The sequence below is a fragment of the Martes martes genome, assembly GCF_963455335.1.
Source record: "Martes martes genome assembly, chromosome: 2".
NCBI classification, from domain to species: Eukaryota; Metazoa; Chordata; class Mammalia; order Carnivora; family Mustelidae; genus Martes; species Martes martes.
The window spans coordinates 89760924-89787416 of record NC_137889.1 but is presented as its reverse complement, the minus strand read 5'-3'; the positions used below and the strand labels follow the sequence as shown (position 1 = coordinate 89787416).

Genomic DNA, 26493 nt, shown 5'->3' with positions numbered 1-26493 from the left:
TAAAAACATTAATTTGTACAAAATCAAGAGAATGAAAAATTATTTTTGAAAGTAACTTTTAAAGCAATTTCTACTCATTGTTAGATTTAGTTTTATTTTGTATTTTTTAATTTTCAAAGGTTTTTATTTATTTATTTAGAGAAAGAGCAAGAGCAAGAGAGAGAGAATCTCAAGTATGCACTGAGTGTGGAGCCTGACACAGGGCTCGATCTCACAATCCTGAGATCATGACCTGAGCTAAAATCAAAGAGTCGGTTGCTTAACCAACTGAACCACCCAAGTGTCCCTACATTTAGCTTTAAATTTAAAATCTGAATGTTCTTTGCAGGCAGTCTCTAGATGTGTTAAATATTATTTTTTTTAAAGATTTTATTTATTTATTTGACAGGCAGATAGGTAAGCAGAGAGAGAGGAAGGGAAGTAGGCTCCCTGCTGAGCAGAGAGCCTGATGCGGGGCTCAATCCCAGGACTCTGGGATCATGACCTGAGCTGAAGGCAGAGGCTTTAACCCACTGAGCCACCCAGGCCCCCTATTTTTTTTAAAAAGATTTTATTTATTTATCTGACAGAGAGAGAGAGATCACAAGTAGGCAGAACAGCAAGCAGAGAGAAAGGGGGAAGTAGGCCCCCTGCTGAGCAGAGAGCCCGACGCAGGGCTCGATCCCAGGACCCTGGGATCATGACCTGAGCTGAAGGCAGAGGCTTAACCCACTGAGCCACCCAGGCACCCCAGGATGTGTTAAATATTATTAAGTTAAAACAAAATTATCTTAATCTTCACAAGCAATAATTCACTCAAATATTACTCTTGACATCCTGGATCTAGCTTGCTTTGTCAGTTCCTTTTTTTTTTTTTTTTTTTTTAAAGAAAAGAGGAAAAAGAGGAATGAAAGTCATACTAGCAAGTGACCACGAAAGTGCTGACATCTGTGTTAAAAAAAGCAGGGGCGCCTGGGTGGCTCAGTGGGTTAAAGCCTCTGCCTTCGGCTCAGGTCATAATCCCAGGGTCCTGGGATCGAGCCCCACATCAGGCTCTCTGCTCAGCGGGGAACCTGCTTCCCCCCCCCCCTCTGCCTGCCTCTCTGCATACTTGTGATCTGTCTGTCAAATAAATAAAAATCTTAAAAAAAAAAAAAGTACATACACGTGTAAGCATTCTACTTTTTCGGCAAAGCACTATTTTAAGTGACTTTATAAATTTACATGTAATCTAATTTTTTTTTTACACTGAACAGACACTTATATATAGATAAATGAAAGACCATGGAAAAGGTATTTGGTGAAGACTTAAACCTGAATCAATGAGAAGTAAAATAAAAAATGTCTTCTGGTATCTACAGTTATTCCTGGGTCTTTAAAAAAAAAAATGATAAGGACCCTAGAGAGTGACAGAAAAAGGAAGATGGTGATTTTATGATGGTGATTTATGAAGTTTAAATCACCTCATTATAAACAAAAGTGTACATACCAAAAGAATGAAGAACATAAAGAACACAAATGTAGTGAAATAAATTGGTCCCAAAACTCGATTAGCTTCCTCAATCTCTGCGAAGTTGATATCACCCAAAATGATACGGAATTGAGTGAAACTATAAAAACAAAACAAAACAAAACACCACAATACAAAAACAAAGAATGGCCAGCATTGACGTAACCTTCCTTAAAGATGATCCACACTTTTGGACCTTTTTATCATAGATAGCTGCCAAATAATAGAAAACTGTCAATCCCTTTGGAAAACTCTTGCTACTTATATGACCAATTGAAGCCTCTGAAATAAAAATAATATGCTTTCATGCTAAATATGTTATTTCCATTTAGTTAAAAGGAAAATATAATAATATTATTAGGTAACACAAAGCAATCAGCTATAAGAACTTAACACATAATCTGGCTAAAACACGGTAACTCTAAACTTCACAACAGTTACCCTGGTTCTGAATTTAAAACCTCTTTAAAAAAAGACTTGAAGGACAGCCAAAATTGTATGCATTCAAAGATCCAATATCCCCACATGCACTCAAAGTGGGGCTGAGTGGCCATGGGTTGCCAATTCTGGGTCTTAATCAGTAAAATCATTTCCGTTCCTGACTTCCATCGAACAGTGACATTAATTAGCTGTCCTCCAGTACAAAGTCCTATTAACTTCTATTACCATAATCCTCTTCTTTCCTAACTAACTCCTTTCTAAATGGCATGGAAATCTAATACTGTATTTATTTATTTATTTTTTTAGTTTTCATATCATATTTGAGAACTTTGGATGACTGAAAATTCCTATACCGATTTGAGTTGCTCTTAGAATATTAGAAATACTATTTTTTTCTTAGAAAAAACCTCCAAATTTAAAACATATGGCAACAATACTGAATAAGAATGAAAATATAGGCAAATGTCTCTTAAAAGCTGCCATCTGCACTCGGTGCTGAGAAGCCCTCCGTCTTTGTAACAGTATTGGTTCACTATAGCCATTCTACTATGTCTCATTACTTTAGAGCTGCTATCTGAAGCTTTTCGGCATTATGCACTGCCATCTCTGCATGGGTGGGCCACTGTTTCCAGGAAAGATAATAAATTCTTATTTTTAAATAACTATTTTAAAATACTTGTTGATTAAACAGCACCCATGAAGATTTCTTTAAACTTCAGAAGACACTAACATCTCTGATTAAATTTTTCTTTTTAATTTCATATGTACTTACATACACTCTTGGAAAGTACTGAAGTCATCAACCTGAGTGCCAAAGACGAGGTAGGCCAACTGAGCATATGCTAAGAAAATAATGAAGAACATAATTGCAAAGCCAAAGAGGTCTTTGGCACACCGAGACATGGTTGTGGAGAGCTGACTCATGGTCCTGTTAAAGTTGATGAATTTGAAGAGCTGTAACAGAGGGAAGATATCAATAGATGAATGGGTAAACAAAACGTGGTAGATATGCACAATGGAATGTTATCCAGCCCTACCAAGGAATGAAATTTTGATACAGGCCACAACATGAATGAACCCTGAAAACACTATGCTAAGTGAAATAAGCCAGACACACACAAAGAAACCCAACTATTATATGACTGCACTAACGTGGAGTAGCTAGAATATGGAAATTCATAGACACAGACGAGGTGACCAGGGCCTAGGGTGAGGGGGGAATTTGGAGTTAGTGTTTACTGGATACAGAGTTCAGTTGGGATGATGAAAAAGTTCTGGAAATGCAAAGTTCAGTTGGGATGATGAAAAAGTTCTGGAAATGCAAAGTTCAGTTGGGATGATGAAAAAGTTCTGGAAATGCATATGGACAACACTGTGAATGTAATTAATGTCACTGACTTGTACACTTAAAAATGGTAAAAGCAATCAGTTTTATGTTATGTTATTTTACAACAACATTTTTGGAAGAGAGAGTGCTTTTTTGACTTGCATTTTCCTCCCCAAACCCAGCAACTTCTATTTACTTGTTCAAAAAGTATTTGTTGAGTGCCTACCATGTGCCAGGCACTGTTCCTGGAGCTGGGAACAGCAGAGAACAGAACAAAGGCCCGCCCTGATGTTGCTAACATTTGACATGATGGTGGCAAGTAGAAACAGGTTCAAATCATAATTAAGAGGATTGGGGATATTCTTCCCCTAAGAAAGATTAAAATAAAAGAGGAAAAAAAACCCCATATATGAAAGTTAGTAAAGAAAAACAAAAACCTCCTCCAAGAAATACTTACTGCATGTTATTAACTATCATTCATTGTTTAGTGACTACGTGCCAGACATTATGGGAAGGGCTATGTATACTGACTCAAATCTTTGCAATGAGATTGAAATTATTGGTATCCTGTCTCCAGGAGGCAGGAAGGACTGAGAGCCAGCAGTTGAACCCAGCTCTGTTCGATGCCAAAGGCACAGTGAACACTTCTGCAGGCAAGACACTAAGGATGGCTGTTCACGTTGCTGGTCACAGCCCAGAGGCCAGACAACCTCAGGAACTCTAGCTCAAAGTCCTGAGGGAAGACCATTAGGGGTATACATTAAAAGTCGAGTCACAGGCCCTGCCCTAAACAACTTTAATGGTTCTTCAAGTTTCGGAAGCAGAATAGTTATAAGCAAAGCACAAAGTAAAACGCTTAGCCCGAGGCACAAATTGGAAGGAAATCTCTAGAATTTTACGTAAAGAGCTCTTATACATTGATTCGGGCCACAATAAACATTTTTTGAGGGTTGTTGCAATCACATTACTTAATTCCTATTGAACTTGGATTATTACTACTATTTTATGATAAAGATTTGGTGTGTGAGCGGTGGTTTTTCCTGAATAAGCATGTACCTAAACAAATAGCACGAGAGATAAAGGATGAGGCCTGCACACTCTGATAAACCGCAGGCCTTCCAGGTGTGAATACCAATTCCGGGCAAAAAGTAACTGTTGGTGAGTAGCTTCCAAAATAGTGCTGTTTAATAAAACTTTCTGTCACGATGGAGATGTTCTTTATTTCCACCGTCCAGTACAGTAGCCATCAGCCACATACAGACACTGAGATCTTAAAATGTGGCTAGACTGCCACAGGAACTGAATGTTTAATGGTATCACATTAATGGTATGTGATTTTAACTAATTAAAATTTCAATTTAACAGCCACTTGTGGCTCATAGCTGCTGCCTAGATAGCAGAATCCTAGATCTTCACAGGTGACATGCTGGCAGTTGCCTCGTTATTACTAAAATTTCCTGCATCTCCAGCATTGAGGCTTATTTGCATATGAGATGCCCTAACCTTTCACATACATGGAAATGCACATTACGTTTCAAGAAAGAAGGAAACGAGTAATTAAGGTACTGCTTGGAAGAGTATGTATCTGTTGCAACCTCAATTCTACGTAAAGCTTCTGTATGGCCTCCACCCAGAAAAGAGAGTGGACCCCTCTTCTACCCCTCTGTAGACCATTTCCATTGCATCTTCCCATCCCTTCCCATCTGCATTCCTCATTCTTAGTTTCTTTTCCTTCCCCTGGTCACACCATATCAGGTGAAACTCAGACCAGTCCCTGTGATAGTGTAGCCTGGGGCCCCAGGCCAAGATGACCTCGAGAAGGGCTCTTAACCACATAGGTTAAACAAACTTGCAGGGGCAGGTCTTGCAAGAGAGCAGGCCAGGTCATTCACAGCGAGAGGAAGGATCACATGGATCCTGCTAGTTTACTTGTAAGATATGAAGCGGCTACAGCTGGCTGTTCAAATTTGGCCACAAAAGCAAATTCAGGTCCTCCAGCATTTCGTGTAACTCATGTTAGTAAAAAGAAGAGAAAAATATTATCGAAAATCCGGGACATGAAATTTGTAAATTACCTTAATCCAGACAAAAAACACGATGACAGCAGCTATACTGTTGAACTGTATTTGCCAGTATGCCAGATGCTCAAAGTTGGGGAAAGTATTTTGATCTTCTAGAAACTGTAACAGCACCTCCACATTTGATGCTCTATGTATGTTAATTCCTATAGCTACCATTGACAGCTGGAAAACAGAAGATTTATGTATCATTACAGTGTTTTAGAAACATGTAACTTACCTTAAAACAACTATTTTTCCTCACCCATGTATTAGTCCTAGGGTTCACCAATCTACTTATCCAAATCATTCATACAAATGACAGGTGTTGAGCACGGCCCAAAACAGGTATAACAATAAACCACTTACATTCCCTTAGCTAGGAAGAGAAATCCAGTGAGTGCACATGTACGTGTGTGCTCGCATGCACATGCAAACACACACACACACACACACACACACACACACACGATATGTTGCTCTATTACAAAATCAAACAGGAATGCCTTGTTTTTTTTTTCTGCCACCCTCATCTAAATCACTTTCCACCCTTCTGCTTTCTCAGCCTGTCTTGCTTTGTTTTTGTTTTCAACCACCAGCCATACATTCTTTCCACTATTCAACAAATATGAGCACCTACGTACACAGTACTGTGCCAAGGCTAAGACGTAAGTAAGAAAGAAGTAAAATGCACAAACTGTTCTCAAGAAACTCATACTCTGGTTCAAGACAAGGCACACATGCAAAAATAAGTAACACAAAGACCTAGGAAGGAACCGACATCACACTACATAAGGTGAAGGGTGAAATAAGACATATCGAAAGAGTGCTCTTAAGAGGAAAGAAGATCCTTGGTCTTGAAAGATGGTGGGGATGATGGGTCAGAGAGAACTCAAGATTTGCAGTGGGAATATATGTGAGCCAAGGGTTTCCCTCCTGTTCACTTCTCTCCTTTAATTTTTGACCATGCAACTTTTCACATTGGCTTCAGTTCTGGGTTCTAAAACCACACCTCAGGAGAACATTGGGCCCTACTCGCATCCATCACCACTGGATTAATGTGTAGATGTGGAAAGTGTTAGAGGTTCACCATTGCAACCTGGGCCTCCTGTGGGGCCTGAAGCCACAGCAGGTGGGCTGTCACAGGTGCTGAGACCTTTGCTGTTCATTCCCTTTCTCTTCTCATGCACGATGGTCAAAGGCCACTTCATTAGTCCTCCTGGAGATGGCTGTCCAAATCATGGCTCCGGGTGGTTAACATAGCAAAGACCTGCCTGGCTACCAACCACAGCTGAAAAAAGCCAACCTCACCACCTTTTTTTTTCTGTGAAGGATCCCCAGAGCAAATCTTGGATCTCTGTGCTGGTGGTGGGAATATTTTGAGTTCTCTGGAACACACCGAAAATATTTTCTTATGTTAACTTAGTTGAGAGGGAGGGTTGACTGACTTAAACAACAATAACCCTTTACCCAACTCGCACGAAGGACAACTGCCTTGTACCCAAGATGTGGTCATTTAAACAACGTTAATATCTTATCAACACACTGAATTTCCTACAGAATTTTTCATCAAAATAGAGAATGAGAGAAAAGAGATGAGGGAAAGAGATTCTGTAAGCACTTGAGTTATGTCCTCCTGAGTTCTCTTTGGGATTCTCCATCCCCATCTACCAAAGAACTTTCCTTCCTTAATGTAAGCTTCCTAAGGGCAGACGTTTGGGTTGTTTTGTTCAGTCCTATATCCCCAATGCCTAGAACAATGCCAGGCACATAGTAGGCACTCAGAAAATATTTGCTGAATAAATGAATTAATCATTTTCACCCCTGAAGCCTACCAATCAACAAAATAATTTGAGTTTAGACCTTTTTAAAAAAAAAAGATTTTTATTTATTTGAGAGCAAGACAGAGCAAGAGACAACGAGCACAAGTTGAGAGGGAGAGAGAGAAGCAGGAACCCTGCTGAGCAGGGAGCACCCTATACAGGGCGGGATCCCTGGATTCTGGGATCGTGACCTGAGCCGAAGGCAGACACTCAACCGACTGAGCCACCAGGCGCCCTGATTTTAGACTCCTTGATAGTCGTCTTTTTATCAGTAACTCTGCTAGAAAGACTGTTTAGGTCAAATAGGTTGACTAAAGTAAGTCCACAGATTTCAGAGTCTTTGTTAAAGAAACAAAAGGATGAGGGTTGGGTGGGGGGAGTAGGGAGAGGGTGGTGGGACTATAGACATTGGGGAGGGTATGTGCTATGGTGAGTGCTGTGAAGTGTGTAAACCTGGCGATTGACAGACCTGTACCCCTGGGGCTAACAATACATTATATGTTTATAAAAAAATAAAAAAATTATTTAAAAAAAGAGACAAAAGGATAACAGGGAAAATAATTTCAAAGTGATTCCAAGATGTTATATTTATACTTAGGGTAGAATTACTTTTCAAGTTTCAGGTGTGCCTTAGCCTGATAAAAATGCCTTTGCCTTCTTCATGGGGTTGAAGGTCCTTCGCATAGGGCTTATTTTGGAGGGTGAGCAGAAGGCGTGCCCTCGTTTCTGCTGGGTCAAAAGGTTTCAAAGGAGGAGGATTCCAGGAGCCCTTCCTTATTCTTTATAAAAGCACACTGTCTGAATTGTTGTCTTGGCAGTACCGAGAGTTAAAAAAAAAAAAAAAAAAGAACAATAGAACAATGAAGCAAGTTTTCAAAGAAATACTTGCAAAATGTTGTAGCCACTGAGCCAAAAAAACTACCCTCAAATTCCATGATATCAACAGCTATTTTCTCTGAAGTGGGTACAAGGCCATTCCCTAGGGTGTGAAAAGAAAATATGAAAACTTCTATCCAAGTGAAAAGAAAATGTTAGAGTTCTATTTGTATTTTTTAACCCAATCTTTCAAATCCTATGTTGTGTGTGTTTTCACAAATGTACCTATTATACCACAAACACACACACACATATACACACACACAAACACAGTTTATAAATAAATGGAAAACATTAGGGTGTGTTGTTAAAGTTTTCACTGATAGGTACATAATCGAAGAGGCTGATGGCCACCGACTGACTATTCTTTTGCTGATATTGAAGGTATGTGGCTAAAACCCAAACAAACCTGCCATTAATTAGCATAATATCACACTCACACTCACCTTTTTCCATTATTCTCAATGACTTAACTATAAATACATCCATATAAACTAAAAAGGCAGTTAGAGTTCCACACGTTAATTGTCTTCTAGAATAATTTTCATGTGTATGGACCCACACTCTTCCATCATGCAGTACAGAAATATTCTGGAAAATTACTTCCAGTATCCTTGCCTCTCTTGCCTCCCTAAATGGTGAAATTCCTTTGTTACAGTTATTAATATACTGAGAATTTGGGGATCAAGAGTTTACCTTCAGGAACGGCGTGATGTTACACAGCCATCGTGAGAGAAGGGATGCCCTTCTGAATGCATCCGGGCCAAATGGGTTCTACCCCATATTCTATAGGAACTTTCACTTTAAGTAAAAGCTCTTTCTGAATTACATAGACATGTAGCTTGAGAGGCAATGGCAGAGTGGCTAAGGTTACTGTGAGAACTCAGAGTACATCTGGATATGAAAAGCACTTGGAACTGTGTCTGACACGCACCACTTCTAAAGTGTTAGCAATTACTGTTACTATTATTGCTCCAGTTAATGTTATCGTCATGCAGTACAGATCTGTACAGTTCTCTTCAATGTCTTGAGCATTCTTTTACTCACATGTAAGTAACATTTTCCTATATTTAAAACATCTCAATAACATATTTCAGAACATATTTTCTATATTTTGCCATCTAATTCTAGTGATGATTTGATAATGACTTGATGTAAACGCTTCAAGAAGCCCAGATGAATTTTTGGTTGTTAGGGGCAGGGGGAGAGTAATGGCCAAGAAGGAGGGTAACAGAAGACAGAAACCTGAGAGACAGAAACCGGACAGTGGGGAGGATGGACTTTGAGGCATGTGACAATTAAGCATGTCCTTATGTGCTTCAGTGCGTAAGAGGGCTCGGCAAAAGATTATGTGTTCTTGGGGCGCCTGGGTGGCTCAGTGGGTTAAAGCCTCTGCCTTCGGCTCAGGTCATGATCCCAGGGTCCTGGGATCGAGCCCCGAGTCGGGGTCTCTGCTCAGCAGGGAGCCTGCTTCCTCCTCTCTCTCTCTGCCCGCCTCTCTGCCTACTTGTGATCTCTGTCTGTCAAATAGATAAATAAATAAATAAATCTTTAAAAAAAAAAAAAAGATTATGTGTTCTTGGTCAAGGGAGAAAGATTGGCAAAAATGCAGGTCCTCCAGGGAGGACCCTGGAAGGAAGTGGTGAGGATGATGTGGAAGGCAAACCATGTTGAACAAGTGTAAGAAGTTATAATAAAGTCAAGGGCAGATAGGGGATCTACAAGGTGTCCTAGTCTCGGCTCCATTCTCACTGTCTTCTGATTTCTTGTACCTGATACAGAAAACCCTGATGGTCCCTCACTGGTATTTTGTACACTGGACTATTTGCGGGAAATTTCAAACCGCAGGGAGGCATTTTCTGCCACCCGAAATATTTTCAAGATGTTTCTTCTTGCTGTAACTTTACACATGTGCAGAAACATACAAAATAATTTTTGCTAGTAGTTGAAAAAAGTCATTAACAATAACAAAAAAGAATAAACAAAACATTCTTTTCTCCCTCATGTCTCACATGGCATGCCAAAGCCAAATATGAATTACTAAGTTCTTCTTTTTTTTTTTAATAATTTTATTTATTTATTTGACAGAGGAAAGATCACAAGTAGGCAGAGAGAGAGAAGGAAGCAGGCTCCCCGCCGAGCAGAGAGCCCGATGTGGGGCTCGATCCCAGGACCCTGAGATCATGAGCCGAAGGCAAAGGCTTCAACCCACTGAGCCACCCAGGCGCCCCTTCTTCTTTTTTTTTAATGTCTTGGAATTCCTGCTGTATCAGCACATATGGATCTCTCATTTTTTAAAAAATAATTAGTTAATTAATTTTTAAGTAATCTCTACATCCAACATGGGGCTCAAACTTGTGACCCTGAGGTCAAGAGTCACATGCACTTCCAACTGAGCCAGCCAGGTCCCCCACTAAGTTATTCTTGTTATTAGTGTGGCTAACTGACAACTTACGTAAACACCTCTCTACTTCTCTATTCAGCAGGGTTACTCACGCAAAATGCAAAAATAATTAGTAACACTGAAATTGAAACAGCAGAGCAAAACGTTCAGATTCTCCTTCAGGAATACCAGGATCCACAGTACTGAGGAGATACATCAAGGACTCTAATTAACATGTTTTTATAACAGAGGAGGGAATTCGGTGGTGTTCTCAAACCTACCACAACGATCACAACATCCAGACAATTCCAGAAACTCCTGAAATAGTGTAGCTTGTGAATGCGAATTTCCAATATCTCTTCCACCACATAGTAAAGGATAAAAAAACAAAAGATAATCTCACAGGCTGCCAGGAAGAAATCAAAAGTTGTGACATATCGGGTCAGCTTTACAGGCTGAAATTGCCAAGATGGAATCACACCGCCTGTTGCTGGGAATTCAACCAATAACCTGCGTTGCAATAAGAACAATTAAAACAGTAACAACAACAACACATGGATGCAGCCAGGAAAGGACATCCATCTAGTCTGTCCCTGAACTAATAAGGGATTAAAACTGTAACCACAAGTCACCCCAGACTGGTGGCAGAATATTTTTTATCACAGCTAGTAACTACGCACTTGTACAATTCTGTGCCCCCAAAGGGAACAAGGCTTCCCAAGTCCTCCTAAAGAGATTATTCCTCCTCACTCTTGCCTTTACTTTTCTGGTATTTATACTGCTCGAAATGCTCTATCGTTGTTTTTTTTTTTTTCTTAATGTAGAAGCTAATCAACAAATAAGCCTTCCTAGGACTTTAATTAAATGCAAGTAATTCAACTAGGCAATGAAGAACATAAGAAATGCAACTCGTGCATTCAAATGTGTATGGCCTATTGAGAAGCAGGATATGTGTTTGTGTGTGGATGTGTACGTGTGTGTGGATATACACATATGTATGTGTATATATGCACGAACTGGGTTTCTATTTGTTCATTTGGTATCACCTAACTAGCACTGAATGATTTGTCCTAGGGGATATTCTTGCTACCCTTCACAGAGCCTTATAGTTAATAGGTGTTCAGCAAATGTCTGACAGTCCAAAGCAGTAACATGTATTTTTTTACATTCATACTGATGGCACTGATGTTTAGTGTTTTAGTATAATTGAAGTGAGGATGTTTCTTGACAAGTTCCCATTTTGGAGGTGTCATAGCGAGAAAGTTAAATGATTCGTTTAACTTTGATGAATCGTACAGCTTCCCTATCAAATAGTCTAGAAATAGACTACCTAGCTCCTTCACTTTAAGACTTTCAAAAGACCTTCAGTCAACTGGTAGGTATAACCATCTCTCTCTTTGCAGGATGGGTAGCCGCACCTGGAGCCTGAGTGTCTAGGACCCAAGCACGAGCAATAATCAGGTCCAGGCAGAGACAAGGTCAAATTAGAATTGGTCAAAGAAGGGCAGAAAGTAGCGTCTGTGTGCCAAGTCCTCTCTCTGTCCTGCTCTGGCCCTGCGTCTGTCAAGCCCTCCAGAAACACAGACAGCGGCATCGAGAAATGAAACAATCGCCTTGACGATATTCACTCGTAAAGTATGGGGAGGACATGGAAGACATACTCAGGGCCTTCTATAGAAATTCCCTTAAATGTCAATCAGAGTTGAGTGCCTGTTTTTATCCTCTTTCTATTCAGACTGAAATCACAAGGAAAAGTTCAATAATAATTGCAATCGGTTTTCATTCACTTCTAGTAATAACTCTTATTTGACTCATTATGATACTCTTTCCTTCCAAAGTTGTTAAATACACGGTCTGGAAAAATCCAACTGGCCATGTAAAGCTGACATGCGTTTAGCCTCAAAATTAAACACAAAATAAGGAAATTATGAGAATTTATCCTTCTTTTTGGTTGGTAAATATATGTACAAGAAATTCATGCCAGCTACGTCTGGGTGTTGCTGACACGTTCACCAGGAGGATTCAAGGGGTTGAACTCTGGATCCCTCTGGACTTGTTCTACTTTTTTCCTTTTTTATATTACATATTACATATACCTTCTAATATACCACTTTATTAATTTGTTTCTTTTGCTTATTGTCTATTATCCCTCTCCTCCTGGTTGAGCACAAGCTCTGGAAGATGAGGGATCTTTACTTTGTTCACTGCGGTGTCCCCAGAGCGGAAAAGAGTGCCTCGCACATATTAAGTGTCCAATAAATGTTTGCCAAATAAGTGAATAAATGAATACAAGGCTCCAGACAAGTCCGCAGGATTTTTGTCAGTTTTCTCACTGCTAACCGGAGTGATCAGGATGGCAATGTCACAGGATCTGAGAAGGAACTTTATGTGCCTTTGGTGAATCTTGTGTGTAAGCAGATACCTGGGTATCCTCCTGAACCCAGGCATAGCCCCTGATGGCTGTGCTTGTGTTCTTAAACAGTATCATCTGAGAGTGGGAAACGTGGAAAGGAGTCGAGGTTTGCTAGCCAGAGGCTGTGGTAAAGGAGCAGAGAGCACTGATCATCTTACAACAAGTAAGAATAGATGCAAAACATGGTGTTTTTTCTGGGAAGGTTTCAGCTTTGGGATGAACTTGGACCAGACTTACGTTTCTTCCCAACTCATAATATTCTAGGATCCTAACTCACTTGCACCAAATATATTTATCCCACTAAGCCTTTGGTTTTCCCCCTTCCCTCACTACTGGCTCTGACCCTCGGCATTCTCTTTTAGTCAACTGCAGCAATGGTTTCCTGGTCTCTCTCAGGACTGGGATGTACCTACAAGTACACAGGCATGGGAGGGATCAGTGCCCTTGGTACACACCTGATCACACAGAACAGGTTAATGTTGGCGTTGTATACCGAAAAATCAATAAAAGTGGCCCTGGTTCCTCGGTCCAGCCAGCCGTTTTTCTTGAGGCTGGCGACCTGAGCCGCTGTCTCCTCTCTTGTTCTTGACAAATCCAGGTAATAGCCAGCTCCGCTATAGGTTGCAATCATTCCCCAGTGGCTACTCCCGTTCAAGTCTTTTTCACTTGTGTAGATCCAACTAATTAAAAGACAAAAGGAAAACAAACCGATCAGTGGAACACTTAACAGCAATCACAAAGACAGCTGGTTCCTGGCATAACAGAGTATGTAATAAATCAAGTTAAGTCTTATCAAGTTGGGTATTGTGCTTGGTGGAGGCTTCGTGTTTTCTTATTTAATTCTCATACACTTATTATCTCCATTTTAGGAATGAGGGCCCTGAGTTTAGTGAGGTCCACTCAATCTCACAGCTTCTGAGGTTATTATCAGGAACCTACACAAGGACAGTCTCTAGAATCTGTGCTATTAGCCCTCAGTCTATATGGGTAATTATACTCAGGAGCTAGATGACTCTAGGCTCTCAGAGAAAATTGCAGGCAAGAGGTATAAGTTCATCAAGTACCACTAATGGCAACTGAACCAAACAAGACTCCACAGGGCATTTGGGAATTAATTAATTAACTAATTAACTTGAGAGGGGGAGAGAGAGTGGTGGGGAGCAGAGGGAGTGGGCGGAGAGAGAGAAAATCTTAACCAGGCTCCACGACCAGTGCAGATTCCAACATGCGGCTCGATCTCAGGACCTTGAGATCATGACTGGGGCTGAAATCAGGAGTTTGGCACTAACCAACTGAGCCACCCAAGCTTTCCAGGGCATTTGGGAATTTAATCCACAAATATTGGCAGAGGCTCTCTTGGGAACCAGATGCTTCTTTGGCATTAATGAGGATATAAAGATGAACCAAGTTCCTTTCCCGCTCATTTATAAGAAGTAGGGAGAGAAAAGACATGGAAACTGTAAGGACCTATTTTATATTTTTATATTTTAGCAAGATGCTTTCATTAAGGTTAAACAAAAACCTTGTTGTTTAACCCTTAAACTGTCCCAGGGAATTCACTTAAAAACAAGTCCTGGAAACCAGCTCCAGGTAACAAAGCCCAGATACAAGGGTGGGTCAGGCCAGGTGGTGACATCAATCAGTGGGGGGTTGCATACTGTCTCCCTAGCTACCAAGGAGTATGGGACCCCGGCCTTTGGCAGCCTTTTTTGGCGCCAATCCTAATCAAGGCGTAATAGGCTGGGTCAAATGTCTACTAGGGTAAATTGTAACACAATTGGTCACCTAGCATCACTGTGGAGTTTCCTGTGTGTGTTAAAATCTCATTGGTCACCTGTGTGTGGCCAGGCCCGACCACATGGCCTTTGCCCTTAAAAGCTAGTCTGTGAAACAGAGAAGTGTCGCTCTCTCTTGTAAGAGGTGCATCCCCGAACGTTCGGTTAGATTCTTGATGCTTGGCGCGAAATAAAGCTTTGCTTGACCTTCGCTTTGTATCAGTCTCGCTCCTTTAATCACGGACCCATTATTGGGGCATAACAGAAACAATTCAAATACAATGTAGATGGATGATGTCCAAGAGAAGTAAGAGAAATTTCTCAGGCAAATCAGAGGAAAGCTGTGCTTGTCCAGGCATCCAGTGACAGGGAAGGTGCATCAGAGAAAGCTTTTGGAAGAAGCCGCAGTGGACCTGGGCTGTGAAGGGTAAATAGGATTCAGGCAGGCACCGTGGATGGGAAGGGCATTTTCAAGCCTGAGGCGAGGGGTAGGGGGTTGGGAGGGGTGGAGGGTGGGGAGAAGTACAAGGCACCGGGGTAGTAGCTGAGGTCAGCTCACGTACATGAAGAAAGAAGGCTGAAAGGTAGACAGTGATCAGACTGTGAGGGAAGGGGTCACTGAGGGAAGGTCTCTGAGAGGCACAGAACAGTGTTCCTCTGGTGGCAGCAGGAAAGACTGGAGTGGTGAGAACAGGAGGCTCACATGTAGGAAAAAGTGGCCACAGCGGGTCGAAGACCGCTTTTCCTTAGGAAGGCCCGCTGGCAAGGCTGCACCTTGGCTGCCATCTGGAACTTGATAAAAGGCTCGCTATGCTGATACGAAACTTATCTGACCAACTTGTCTGCCTGGCTGCTTCTCCCTCTCCTCTGCCTCATCCCCCCACCCCACCCCAACCCACTCATAGGTGTGTGCTCTCTAATAAATAAATAAAATCTTAAAAAAACAAACAAACCAACAAAAACATTGTGTGACTGGGAAGAGTGATTGTGCCTAGACCATCAGCACAAACACAGGGGCTTATGCCCAACACCTGCCTGCCTTCTGGGAGCCTGGCATTCTGCCAGGCATTGGCCACCTATGTGACCAGCAGCCAGCGACTACCTCGGGCACCGAGTCTCTAATGAGCCTCCCTGAGGCTCTCATACACTCATACACAACAGTTCATACATGTTGTCATAGCTTGTTCCTGGAGGAATTCGGCATGTCCTGTGTGACTCCGCTGGGAGAGGGCTTCTGGAAGCCTGTGTGTTGTTTCCTCCAAACCATCCCCCCTGTGCCTGGACCCTCTGCTGCTTTTGCTTTTATCCTTTCATTGCATTGAAGCTAGCCATGAACACGACTGGATGACGAATGCTGCGAATCCTTCTGGCGCACCCCTGAGCCTGGGAGTGGTCCTGGGCACTGACACAGCTCGGTTAGCAGTGGCTGCAATTACTCAGAGGAGCTGATGAGGCCTGAGCCAGAGCAATGAGAGGAGGACAGGAAGACGGACAGGAAGGTGGACAGAAGACACCACAGTGACTGTCAGCAGAACATGGAAGTTGGAGCGAGGGAGAAGGGACATCTGAAAAAATGAATGGAGATTCTCTTTTTGGATAATGCAAAGGAGCTGGTAGGACAAAGGTAGGATATAAATTTGGCTTTTGTTTCCTGTCACTAGAACATAAGCTCTGTAAAGACAGGGGATTTGTTTGTTTTGTTTCCTGCTGCTTTGTTACCCCAGTCAGCACCAAGGGTGTTTCTAGAAGAGGGAGACTTCACTGAGAAAACGCTGGCACATGTTAACACTCTGTATACTTGTTGGAGAAACGATAAATTATCAAACAGGCATGAGAGAGGAAGTCATTGGAATGTCAAGGGAAAGAATGTAAAGAAAGAAAAGCTAGAGATCTGAATACAGAACCCGGGAATAAGAGAGAAGTGGGAGAGTTAATAGGGGCATTACAGAAAGAAGGGAACCCCAAGTTTAGTGTCACTCTCAGAAGTCAAAAGAACGAGCAATCAACATGGCCGAGGTCTGCAGAAGCTGGATGGGATGAAGATCAAGAACTGGTCACTGGGGGGGAGGGGGCGCTGGGGTGGCTCAGTCATTAAGCATCTGCCTTTCAGGTCGTGATCCCAGGGCCCCGTCGGGTTCCCTGCTCAGCGGGAAGCCGGCTTTCCCTCCCCTACTTCCCCTGCTTGTGTTCCTACTCTTGCTGTGTCTCAAATAAATAAATAAATAATCTCTAAAAAAAGAAAAGAATTGGTCATTGGGTTGGCTAATTCAACAAATCCACTGGTGGCTTCCAAAAGAGATGTCAGAAGCACAAAGTTTAAGCTTTAAGGAGTGAATCAGTGGTAAGGGAATGGAAGTGGTGAGTGAAGGCTATTCTTTCCAGACGCTTGTGGAGTTGAACGGAAGGAGAAATGGGAGTAACTTGAGAATAGGGCAGAATCAAGGGGTTGTTTGGATCCACGGCGGTCCATCCCGTAGTGGAAATCACGCACCCATCCATGCCCCAGTGGGTATTTACGGAGCAGTGTTAGATACCAGGCAGCGGTCAAGGCTGTAAGAACACAGCAGTGAACGGAATATAGTCCCCGTGGTCCAGAAGCCTGAATACTGACGAGGAGCTGAGGGAGACCAAGAGCCACCCTAACAGCGTAATTACTATGGAAGGAGCAATGTGGTTTAGTGGAAGAATCACGGGTTTTGGAGTCGGGCTGGTTAAATCCCAGCACGGTTCCGTTTGCGAGCTGTGACGCTTTGGGTAAGTTAGCCTCAGTTTTTTCATCAACAACATGGAGATGACATGTATTTCAGGTTGTTTTGTGGAAGCAGATGAGACAATGCATGAAATCCCTTCTTAAATTGCATCTGGTAAGTGGCTGCATCCACTTCTCTTATTAATGATATGAAATAGAGTAAAATATTAAACCTGGACAAAACGTCTTTTGGGATGATTTGATCCCTTTATGCTGAATCTTCTTCTTCTTTTTTTTTTTTTTTAAAGATTTCATTTATTTATTTGACAGACAGAGATCACAAGCAGGCAGAGAGGCAGGCACAGAGAGAGGGGGAAGCAGGCTCCCCGCTGAGCAGAGAGCCCGATGCGGGGCTAAATCCCAGGACCCTGAGATCATGACCTGAGCCGAAGGCAGAGGCTTCAACCCACTGAGCCACTCAGGCGCCCCTATGCTGAATCTTCTGATCTTTACTTAGTGTGTTCCTTAGGGACTCTGGTCCTAAATAAGATATCCACTGGATGACAGACAAAGAATCTGATCACGGGAAGGCTGGCTGCCCCACTGTCTATTAACAAATCTGGAGTCTGGCTGTCTCAGTTCAACAGAGGGATCTAGATGAACTGACAGAATTAATTAGTAAAGTCTAGAAGACAATTCTTTTTTTTTTTTTTTTTAAAGATTTTATTTATTTATTTATTTATTTATTTATTTATTTATTTGACAGACAGAAATCACAAGTAGGCAGAGAGGCAGGCAGAGAGAGAGAGGAGGAAGCAGGCTCTCTGCCGAGCAGAAAGCCCGATATGGGGCTCGATCCCAGGACCCTGGGATCATGACCTGAGCCGAAGGCAGAGGCTTTAACCCACTGAGCCACCCAGGCGCCCCTAGAAGACAATTCTAACCATAGTGACTCACCTAGGGGCACTGACCCTAAGAGGCCCACCTTGGGACAGCTTGAGCATTCTTCTTATTTCTTTATAATAACTACAGTAATTCTAAAAATAATGACTATCCTCCCTTAATACACAAGATGTTATAGGTATGGTTACGAAAGAACCCCCCAAATCTGTGCCAATATGCACGGGAACAATACTTACTCAAAATCACAAACACAAATTTGAGAAGACAGGCTTTCAACCAGACACAAAACTGCCTCACAAGCTTATTATACACTTTAAATACCTGTAACTTCGAACCAAAATGTATTTGTAAATGCTAGTAACATGAGAATTCCCACACCAGAACAGTCCTCAGTAACAACCCAGTGAATGTCGTCCCTGGATCTAGAAAAAAAGGATTCAGGCATCTTCAAAGAAACCTCCAAAGGCCCAGGTAGCTGCCTTCTTGGGGTCCATATGGTCAACAATTTAGCCTTTTGAAAAATACGTATGCAGGAGCTGAATGGGGTAAAAAGTAGAAAAAACTTGAGAAACCAAAGGCCAATTGGGCCACGGTCTTAAGTCTAAGCACTGAAGACTCACTTAAAGCATCTTCTCCTTGGTTAAGGGGTTAGAGGATGAATGAATGAACGAAGGAGTGAATGAGAAGCCAGGGCACCGATACTTACGCAGTTCCATTTCTTGGACCGAAAGGAGCCCTGTCTTCACTACTGACCGAGTAGACATCATAGCACTCTTTAATCTCATCTCTCAAGTCCTGGGGGATCGAACAGGATCCATTTCTGACTTTGAGTTGCCGGATACGTGGCACCCCTAGCAGGAGGTTCTCATAGTAGATGAAGCTTCGGTTGTCAGCTTCTGTTCTGTTGCTGAGCTGCGTCTTCCAGTACAGCCCATCCAGTAAGGCACCTTCTGTGAACTGAAAGTGAAGGAAACATTTTGGAAAAGTTTTTTGAAGAGCCCCAAACTTAACAGCTGTTTTGCTCTTTCCTGGAATGTTTGCATGACCAACAGTCTGGGAACTCTGTAAACACAGCAGAGTGACAAGGGTGGGTTTTGCTGGGATTGGATCTTGCTCTGTCACTTGCTAGCTGTGAGGCCTTGAGCAGGATCCAATTTTGAGCCAAGGTTCCTGCATCTATAATATCCATCCTCTGCATGGCTGCTACCCTGGTCCCCAGTCGGTGCTTAACAAAGGGCAACTCAGATTTTTATTCTAGGACTAAAGGTGTGTGTGGGGGGGATTCACATAAGTCCACAAGCATGATCAATTTTACTTTCCCTAATTAAAACAGCATCCTGGGGGCACCTGGGTGGCTCAGTCGATTAAGCGTCTACCTTCCACTGGGGTCATGATCCCAAGGTCCTGGGATGGAGCCCCGTATCGGGCTCCCAGCTCGGTGGGGAGCCTGCTTCTCCCTCTCCCTCTGCTTACTGCTCTGCCTGCTTCTGATCCCTGTCTCTCTCTCTCGGATAAACACATAAAATCTTTAAAACAAAACAAGACAAAAAAACCCACAGCATCCCACATAATCCCGGTTCCAAACTTGTCTGGAGAGGAAAATGCTAGTTTTAGTTACCAGTCTGCCATCTGGTGGATCGTTTAAGTGTCTGGATTATTTTTTTATTTTATTTTTTTTTATTAACATACATTATTTGCCCCAGGGGTACAGGTTTTTGAGTCATCAGGCTTATACATCTCACAGCACTCACCATAGCACATACCCTCCCCAATGTCCATCACCCAGCCACCCTCTCCATACCCCCCCACCCCCCAACAACCCTCAGTTTGTTTCGTGAGATTAAGTCTCTTATGGTTTGTCTCCCTCCCGATCTCATCTTGTTTCATTTTTCCTTCCCTATCCCCACAACCCACCGCCCTACCCCTCAAATTCCTCGAATCAGAGAGATCATACGATAATTGTCTTTCTCTTATTTCACTCAGCATACTACCCTCTAGTTACATCCATGTCGTTGCAAATGACGAGATTTTGTTTCTTTTGATGGCTGCACAGTATTCTAATATATATATATCCATATATACACACACACACACGTATTTTTTTTAATTTTTAAAGATTTTTATTTATTTGACAGAGACACAGCGAGAGAGAAAACAAGCAAGAGGAGAGGGAGAGGGAGAAGCAGGTTTCCTGTGGAACAGGGCGCCCAATGCAGGGCTCTATCCTAGGACCCTGGGATCATGACCTGAGCTGAAGGTGGATGCTTAACCACTGAGCCACCCAGGCGCCCCTACCACATATTCTTTATCTATTCCTCTGTTGATGGACATCTAGGTTCTTCCCAAGTGTCTGGATTATTGTGGCCTATGGTGAACTCTGTAAGTGCCCCCACCCCTGCCACTGCCCCTGCTTTTCGAGCCTGGCATTCATTATCATGGAACTGTACATATCGGAGAAGTCTCTCATTAGTTTGCCTATACGGGAGAAGAAGCTGTTTCTCAGTGTCTTATCCCTATTAGACAATCAGTAGAGAGGGACTGATTTGCTTTGCTGAGGATGGGAGAGACGGGGTTTGGATGCCAAGTATTTTTAGGTGTCAGCATTAATGGGTTCATACGGTCTGGTTTCCTCTATCTTTACAACCACCAGCTCTGACCCCAGGGTTCAGTAAGAGCTTTAGAAAGCATCTCTGCAGGAAGAAACAAGTCTTTCCTCTCCAGTTTCCCTTTCGATTTTCTTAGGTTCTGAGCACCACACCTCCCAGATCAGTCTAACATTTCTCCTACAGTATCACTCAAAATTTACCCTTGATTACCATGTTGGATTTTGTGACAATCTGGGAAGGGCCTGGGTTGAACTTCACATTAATGATCTCTGAAAGAACGTGCCTGCCTTGTATCAGGCGCTGTTCTAGGCTACATGCCAACATTAACAAAGAGACGAAAGACAAAAAAAAAAAAAAAAAACAAAGCAAGACAAAACAACCAAATCTTGCCCTTATGGGCCATACAGCCTAGGAGATACTCAACAGACACTTACTGAGTCATGAATGACTGAGTAAATTACATACTAGGGAGAGGAAGTGCCTGTCAGACTGGAAACAAGGCCATTTTTCTCCCTCGATGATCATGTGTAAGCATGCTGACTCTTCGTCCCTCACCTACCACCAGGGTGTAATGTGAGCCCTTGCCTTGTATGGTTGCTATGGGATTAAAGGTGGGAAGGTATGAAACACGCAGCAGGGTGCAAGACACATACACGGTTCTCAGTCTAACACTTCGCCATAGCCTTCACCTCATGCAGCATCACACACAAAGTAGGTCCTACAGATGGATACTGCTGACTTGAATTTATGAAACCCAATGAACAATTTTCATCAGTAAAGAGGTACGTTGAAAGTCATCTGCAAATACCTTCCAGAAGTCTTCCATCGAAGAAAGCGTTTTAAAGTTTGTTTTCTCTGTTTTGGACACTGGGGTATCCAGGAAGAGCTGTGACATTATCCGGGTATAGTAGTACACACTGGAGCTCATCATCCCATAGGTCACTGGAACACAGAAAAAGCCATGTGAACCCTGTGGGGGAGCCCGCACACTCACACACTCCCAGTGGACGGGCAGGTAGCCACAAACATTCTGCTGTGTCCCCTGCCTTCCTTCCCTTTACCATTCTTCTAGGATCTCTCCCTAGCTCTTGGGCCTATAAAAGAAATAAATTCACATTGGCTTATGGGAAATAAAACTGGCTCACTACAGGGAACCAAGTTAAGATCAAGCGCCTCTATTTGACATCTGGGACAGGCCTATTCAACCTCACCCCTCTACCCCCCACTAGCCCCTCCACACGGTGAGGCTGCTCGGCACAGGCCCCTACAGAGGCCATGCTGTACTCCTTGTCCTGAGGCTGGGCACACGCTGTTACTCTCCCTACAATAACATGAGTGGCTGCTCTCTGTTCCACATCCCTTCTCCATTCTTCTCTGCTCTGCACCTTGAGGCTGACCACTACAGACTGTACCACATGAGCTCCCTTGCCCTTGGATTTCCCATGTATTTGGCCCAGAGGAGGCTGAGCAGGAAATCCGGGGACCTGAGAAGAGAGAGGCTGGGTTTGCTTCCTCTACCTGTACTCTATTCCTTCACCACCTGGATGCAGTTTGGCAGTGCACCCTCTAACCTTGGCCATAGCTGCTGGGGGAAATCTCCCCTCCCACAGCCACACTGGGTTCATGCCATGCCACTCGTTCCCCTTGTCCCCTCAGGTCTGGAGGTGGTAACTGTTTCGAGGGCCTCACTCCCCTTGCAGGTTCCCATAACCCTCCCCACTTGTGGAAACAGTCCCTTCATTAAATGTTCTTTAATTGCCACTTTGAGCTTTCCATCTCTTTCCTTCCAGAATGCTAATACAGACACATCTGCCTCCCATCTACCTATCAAATCTTCTACAGAACCTTCTAAAGCCAAGCTACACCCCTACCATGAAGATTTGCTGATTATATCAGCCCATTCTGGTCCCAGAGGGAGATGGAAAGATAATTTATAGGCTTAGTAGGTTACAGGAGATCAGAGGTTGAATCTTGGCCGTGTTTGCTACTTACTATGTGACCTGTGCAAGTTGTTTAAACTTTCTTTTCTTTTCATTGCTTTCTTTTAAGTAGGGGCTTGAACTCAACAACCCTGAGATCAAGACCTGATCTGAAATCAAGAGTCAGATGCTTAACTGACTGAGCCACCCGGGTGCCCCAAGCTGCTTAAACTTTCTGAGCTTTGGTTTCCTTTTCTGTAGGATGGGGATAACTAGCTATCCCATGGGAGTTTTGGGTGCTTACATAAAAACAGTAACTAGTAGGGGCGCCTGGGTGGCTCAGTGGGTTAAGCCTCTGCCTGCAGCCCAGGTCATGATCTCAGGATCCTGGGATCGAGCCCCCAATCGGGCTCTCTGCCGGGCAGGGAGCCTGCTTCCCCCTCTCTCTCCGCCTGCCTCTCTGCCTACTTGTGATCTCTGTCTCTCAAATAAATAAAATAAAATAAAATAAAACCCAGTAACTAGTAACTAAAAATTGCCCAATACAGTGGTTGAAATTTACGAGTCCAATAATGATGGTTCTTTCTCCTTAATCAGCTTGCTTTAACACATCTATTAAAAATTTCAGCACTTTTATCAGGGCTGTCTTACACTGGACTCTAATGATTGCATGTACAATATGCTATAATCTTTCTCACTGACAAAAAGCTTCAAGGGGAAACACTTCTCTTTTATACTTCTTTTGACCACAGAGGTTTTACACTTCTTTTAACCATCGTTCTCAACATCCAGTGGGTGATTAATACTTAGCTGACTCTGTAATAATCTTCAGGCAACATAAAATGCATTTTAAAATCTTGTATTATATGATTTGGAGATTAAGTGCTACTGGGTGAAATCTCGTCCCCACCTGAGCAGCAGAGAAAATCATTTTAAAAGAGGAGTAGACAGTAGTGATTCAAACCCAAGTGTGTTTTAGAGTCCACCTTGAGCAGTCAATAGATCAAACACACAGTCACAAGGTTTCTGTGCTCTATCAGGAGGGGAAGGAATGTTTTCCTGTCCCCTTAGTTAGGCTCTCTCCCCTGTCCTTAGGACTCACAAATTAGGTAAGAACATTCCTCTTCAAGTGTTACATGACCTGCTACCTCTCAAAACTATACCGGGCCAGAGTTAAGGCCTTAGACTTTTAATCCATTCACATTTATGAGACAAAGTACTTAAGAAGATAAGCAAGGTGTGATCTCTATCAGCAAGAAGAAAAGCCAATAAGCTTCCCTGGGAACAGAACTGCTCAGCTCAGCTCCCACAGAGGGATGGGCAAGGTACATTGAACTCTAGGAAAGCTCTCTGTGGATCCAGAGACAGCTGAGGGAACAAAGCTGATATCAAGCAAAAGAGGACAAGGGAAGGATCCCCAAAACCTAATAAATAATTACTAAGCTGATTTTTTCAATTAACTTGAAATTAGAATTGGCTTTGGATTGATTAATTAATATAGATCATTACAAATGTTTTACCTGTATGGTTTTTTGTTTGTTTAAAAAAATTATGACAAATTATTTAAATATTTTGCTTTATAAATTATGCTAGTTCTAGCTATACACAAATGTAAGTATTTGAGCCACTGATTAAAAAATGTAACTCTTTTGTTTTCCTATATTTTTAGTATTGATTGCTTTTGAAATTCTCAGGACCTGTATGAAATTTCAAGGCTTCACTAAAAGGGAAGTGATGCATTCCTTTGGCTATTTAGCACCATCTGTTGGGCATCCAGAGAAACAATGTCATCTAGCTTGGAAACTAATACATTCAATCAGCAAATATTAACTCAGTCCCTCCCTTGTGCTAAGCCCTGGGTTGGTCCATGGGATATCTCTGAGTGCCAGTGCCATACATTCCAGGCATCATCTACACCACGAGTCCAACTAAGTTGTAGCTAAAGGACCCCCGGGATTTGGAAGCAGAATGATCTGGGTTTGAGTTTCAGCTTTGCTTTATCAAGAATGTCTGCCTCTGTGGTTGTGATAGTAGGCCTTGGTGTTTTGGGATCTCAGACAAATACTTCTCTGAGCTTGAGTTTCATCAACAAGGAAGCGGGTATAATAATATATAGGGCAGGATGCCTGGGTGGCTCAGTCAGTTAAATGGCTGCCTTCAGCTAAGGTCATGATCCCAGGGTCCTGGGATGGAGTCCTGCATCCCATGGGGCTCCTACTCAGCAGGGAGCCTGCTTCTCCCTCTGCCTCTGCCCTGCCCCCTGCTTATGCATGCACTCTCTCTGGCAAATAAATAAATGATATCTTAAAAAAAATAACGTCTAGGGCTTCTGCATAGTTTAATGGGAGAAATGTATGTGAAGATATTTTGGACAATGTCAAATGCAGTAATACAAGACTGTTAAATCATTTTCTCTTCAGTCCCAGATGGAGAAAGTCCACTTGGAAAATAGCATTCACTCTTTAAATGATATGAATCATGAAGAAAAAAAATACAGGATGAAACAGATAAACTTAAATGAGGAATAGAAAGGAGGAGAATGTTAAAAAATATAAGGTAAAGAAGAAATATATGTCCAATGTGTATATATTTCTTCTACTATATAACCCTTGTCTTAACTTCCAAGTTGCCTTTGCCAGAAAATAAGCAAGAATAAAAAATATTATCACAGCATCACCAATTAATCAGCATGCACTATAAATAAAGCTGTCTTAAAAACATGCCTCAGATCAGAGAGGCAAGATGGTGGAGGAGGAGCAGACTGAAATGACATCAGATCCCAGGAGTTCAGTTAGATAGTTATCAAACCATTCCGAACACCTACAAACCCAACAAGAGATCTAAGAGAAGAAGAGCAGCAATTCTAAGAACAGAAAATCTACCACTTTCTGAAAGGTAGGATGTGTGGAGAAGTGAATCTGAAGAGACAAGAAGATAGGCCACAGGGGGAGGGGCCAGCTCCTGGCAAGCGGCGGAGCAAAGGAACACAAAATCAGAACTTTTAAAAGTCTGCTCCACTGAGGGACATCGCTCCAAAGGCTAAGCAGGGGTGGAGCCCTTGCAGGGACAGTGTGGTCTCAGGTCCCATGGGGTCACAGAAAGGTCGGGGGTGCCTGAGTGTGGAAGAGCTCCCAGGTATCTGAGCAGGGAAGCCAACTACAGAGACGGAGCTGAGGAGTGAGCTCTCAGCTCGGGGCCACCTTAAACCATGATCCAAGGCACAGTTGGGCCACTCACTGCTCTTTGAGCACAGACCCCACAAGTGGCAGATCCAGGGAGACTCTCACCTTCCTGCTCCAGGAGGAGCAGCGCAGCAGGGATCTGCTGGGTTTGGAGACTCCAAACAAGGCTGTGTGCCGGAGACAGAAATGCTCAGTACCAGGCCAGGTGAGCTTGGAGTGCAGCCAGAGACCAGGGAGACAGGAGTGATTGACTGCTTATCTCTGCGGGCACACTGAGGAGTGGGGCCCTGAGCTCTTGGCTCCACCAGGCCAGAGACTGGGAGATTGCCATTTTCATCCCGTCCTCCAAAGTGACACAGAAAGCATTCAGGGAACAAAAGCTACCAAGAGCGAACCCGAGCAGATTACTTAGCCGGTCCCTGGCAAGGGTGGTGCAATTCCGCCTTGGGCAAAAACATCTGAGAATCACTGCAACAGGCCCCTCCCCCAGAAGATCAGCAAGAACATCCAGCCAAGACCAAGTTCACCTATCAAGAACAACAGCAGAACTCCAGAGCTAGGGGAAAGCAACGCATAGAATTCATGGCTTTCCCCCCCGTGATTCTTCAGT

The 26493-nt window shown here is 42.8% G+C and overlaps 1 protein-coding gene across 1 annotated transcript in view; it reads right to left on the bottom strand.

Annotated features, from left to right (window-relative positions):
* Window positions 1-26493, bottom strand: part of PKD2 (polycystin 2, transient receptor potential cation channel) — a 63883-nt gene that overhangs the window by 15800 nt on the left and 21590 nt on the right. Inside the window, exons 3-9 of the mRNA XM_080797459.1 lie at window positions 21591-21724; window positions 18883-19133; window positions 13265-13489; window positions 10678-10906; window positions 5333-5500; window positions 2703-2884; window positions 1469-1589 (exon numbers count right to left, since the gene is read on the bottom strand). Coding sequence (XP_080653585.1) covers window positions 1469-1589; window positions 2703-2884; window positions 5333-5500; window positions 10678-10906; window positions 13265-13489; window positions 18883-19133; window positions 21591-21724 — 1310 coding nt within the window. The remainder of the gene's footprint in view (window positions 1-1468; window positions 1590-2702; window positions 2885-5332; window positions 5501-10677; window positions 10907-13264; window positions 13490-18882; window positions 19134-21590; window positions 21725-26493) is intronic.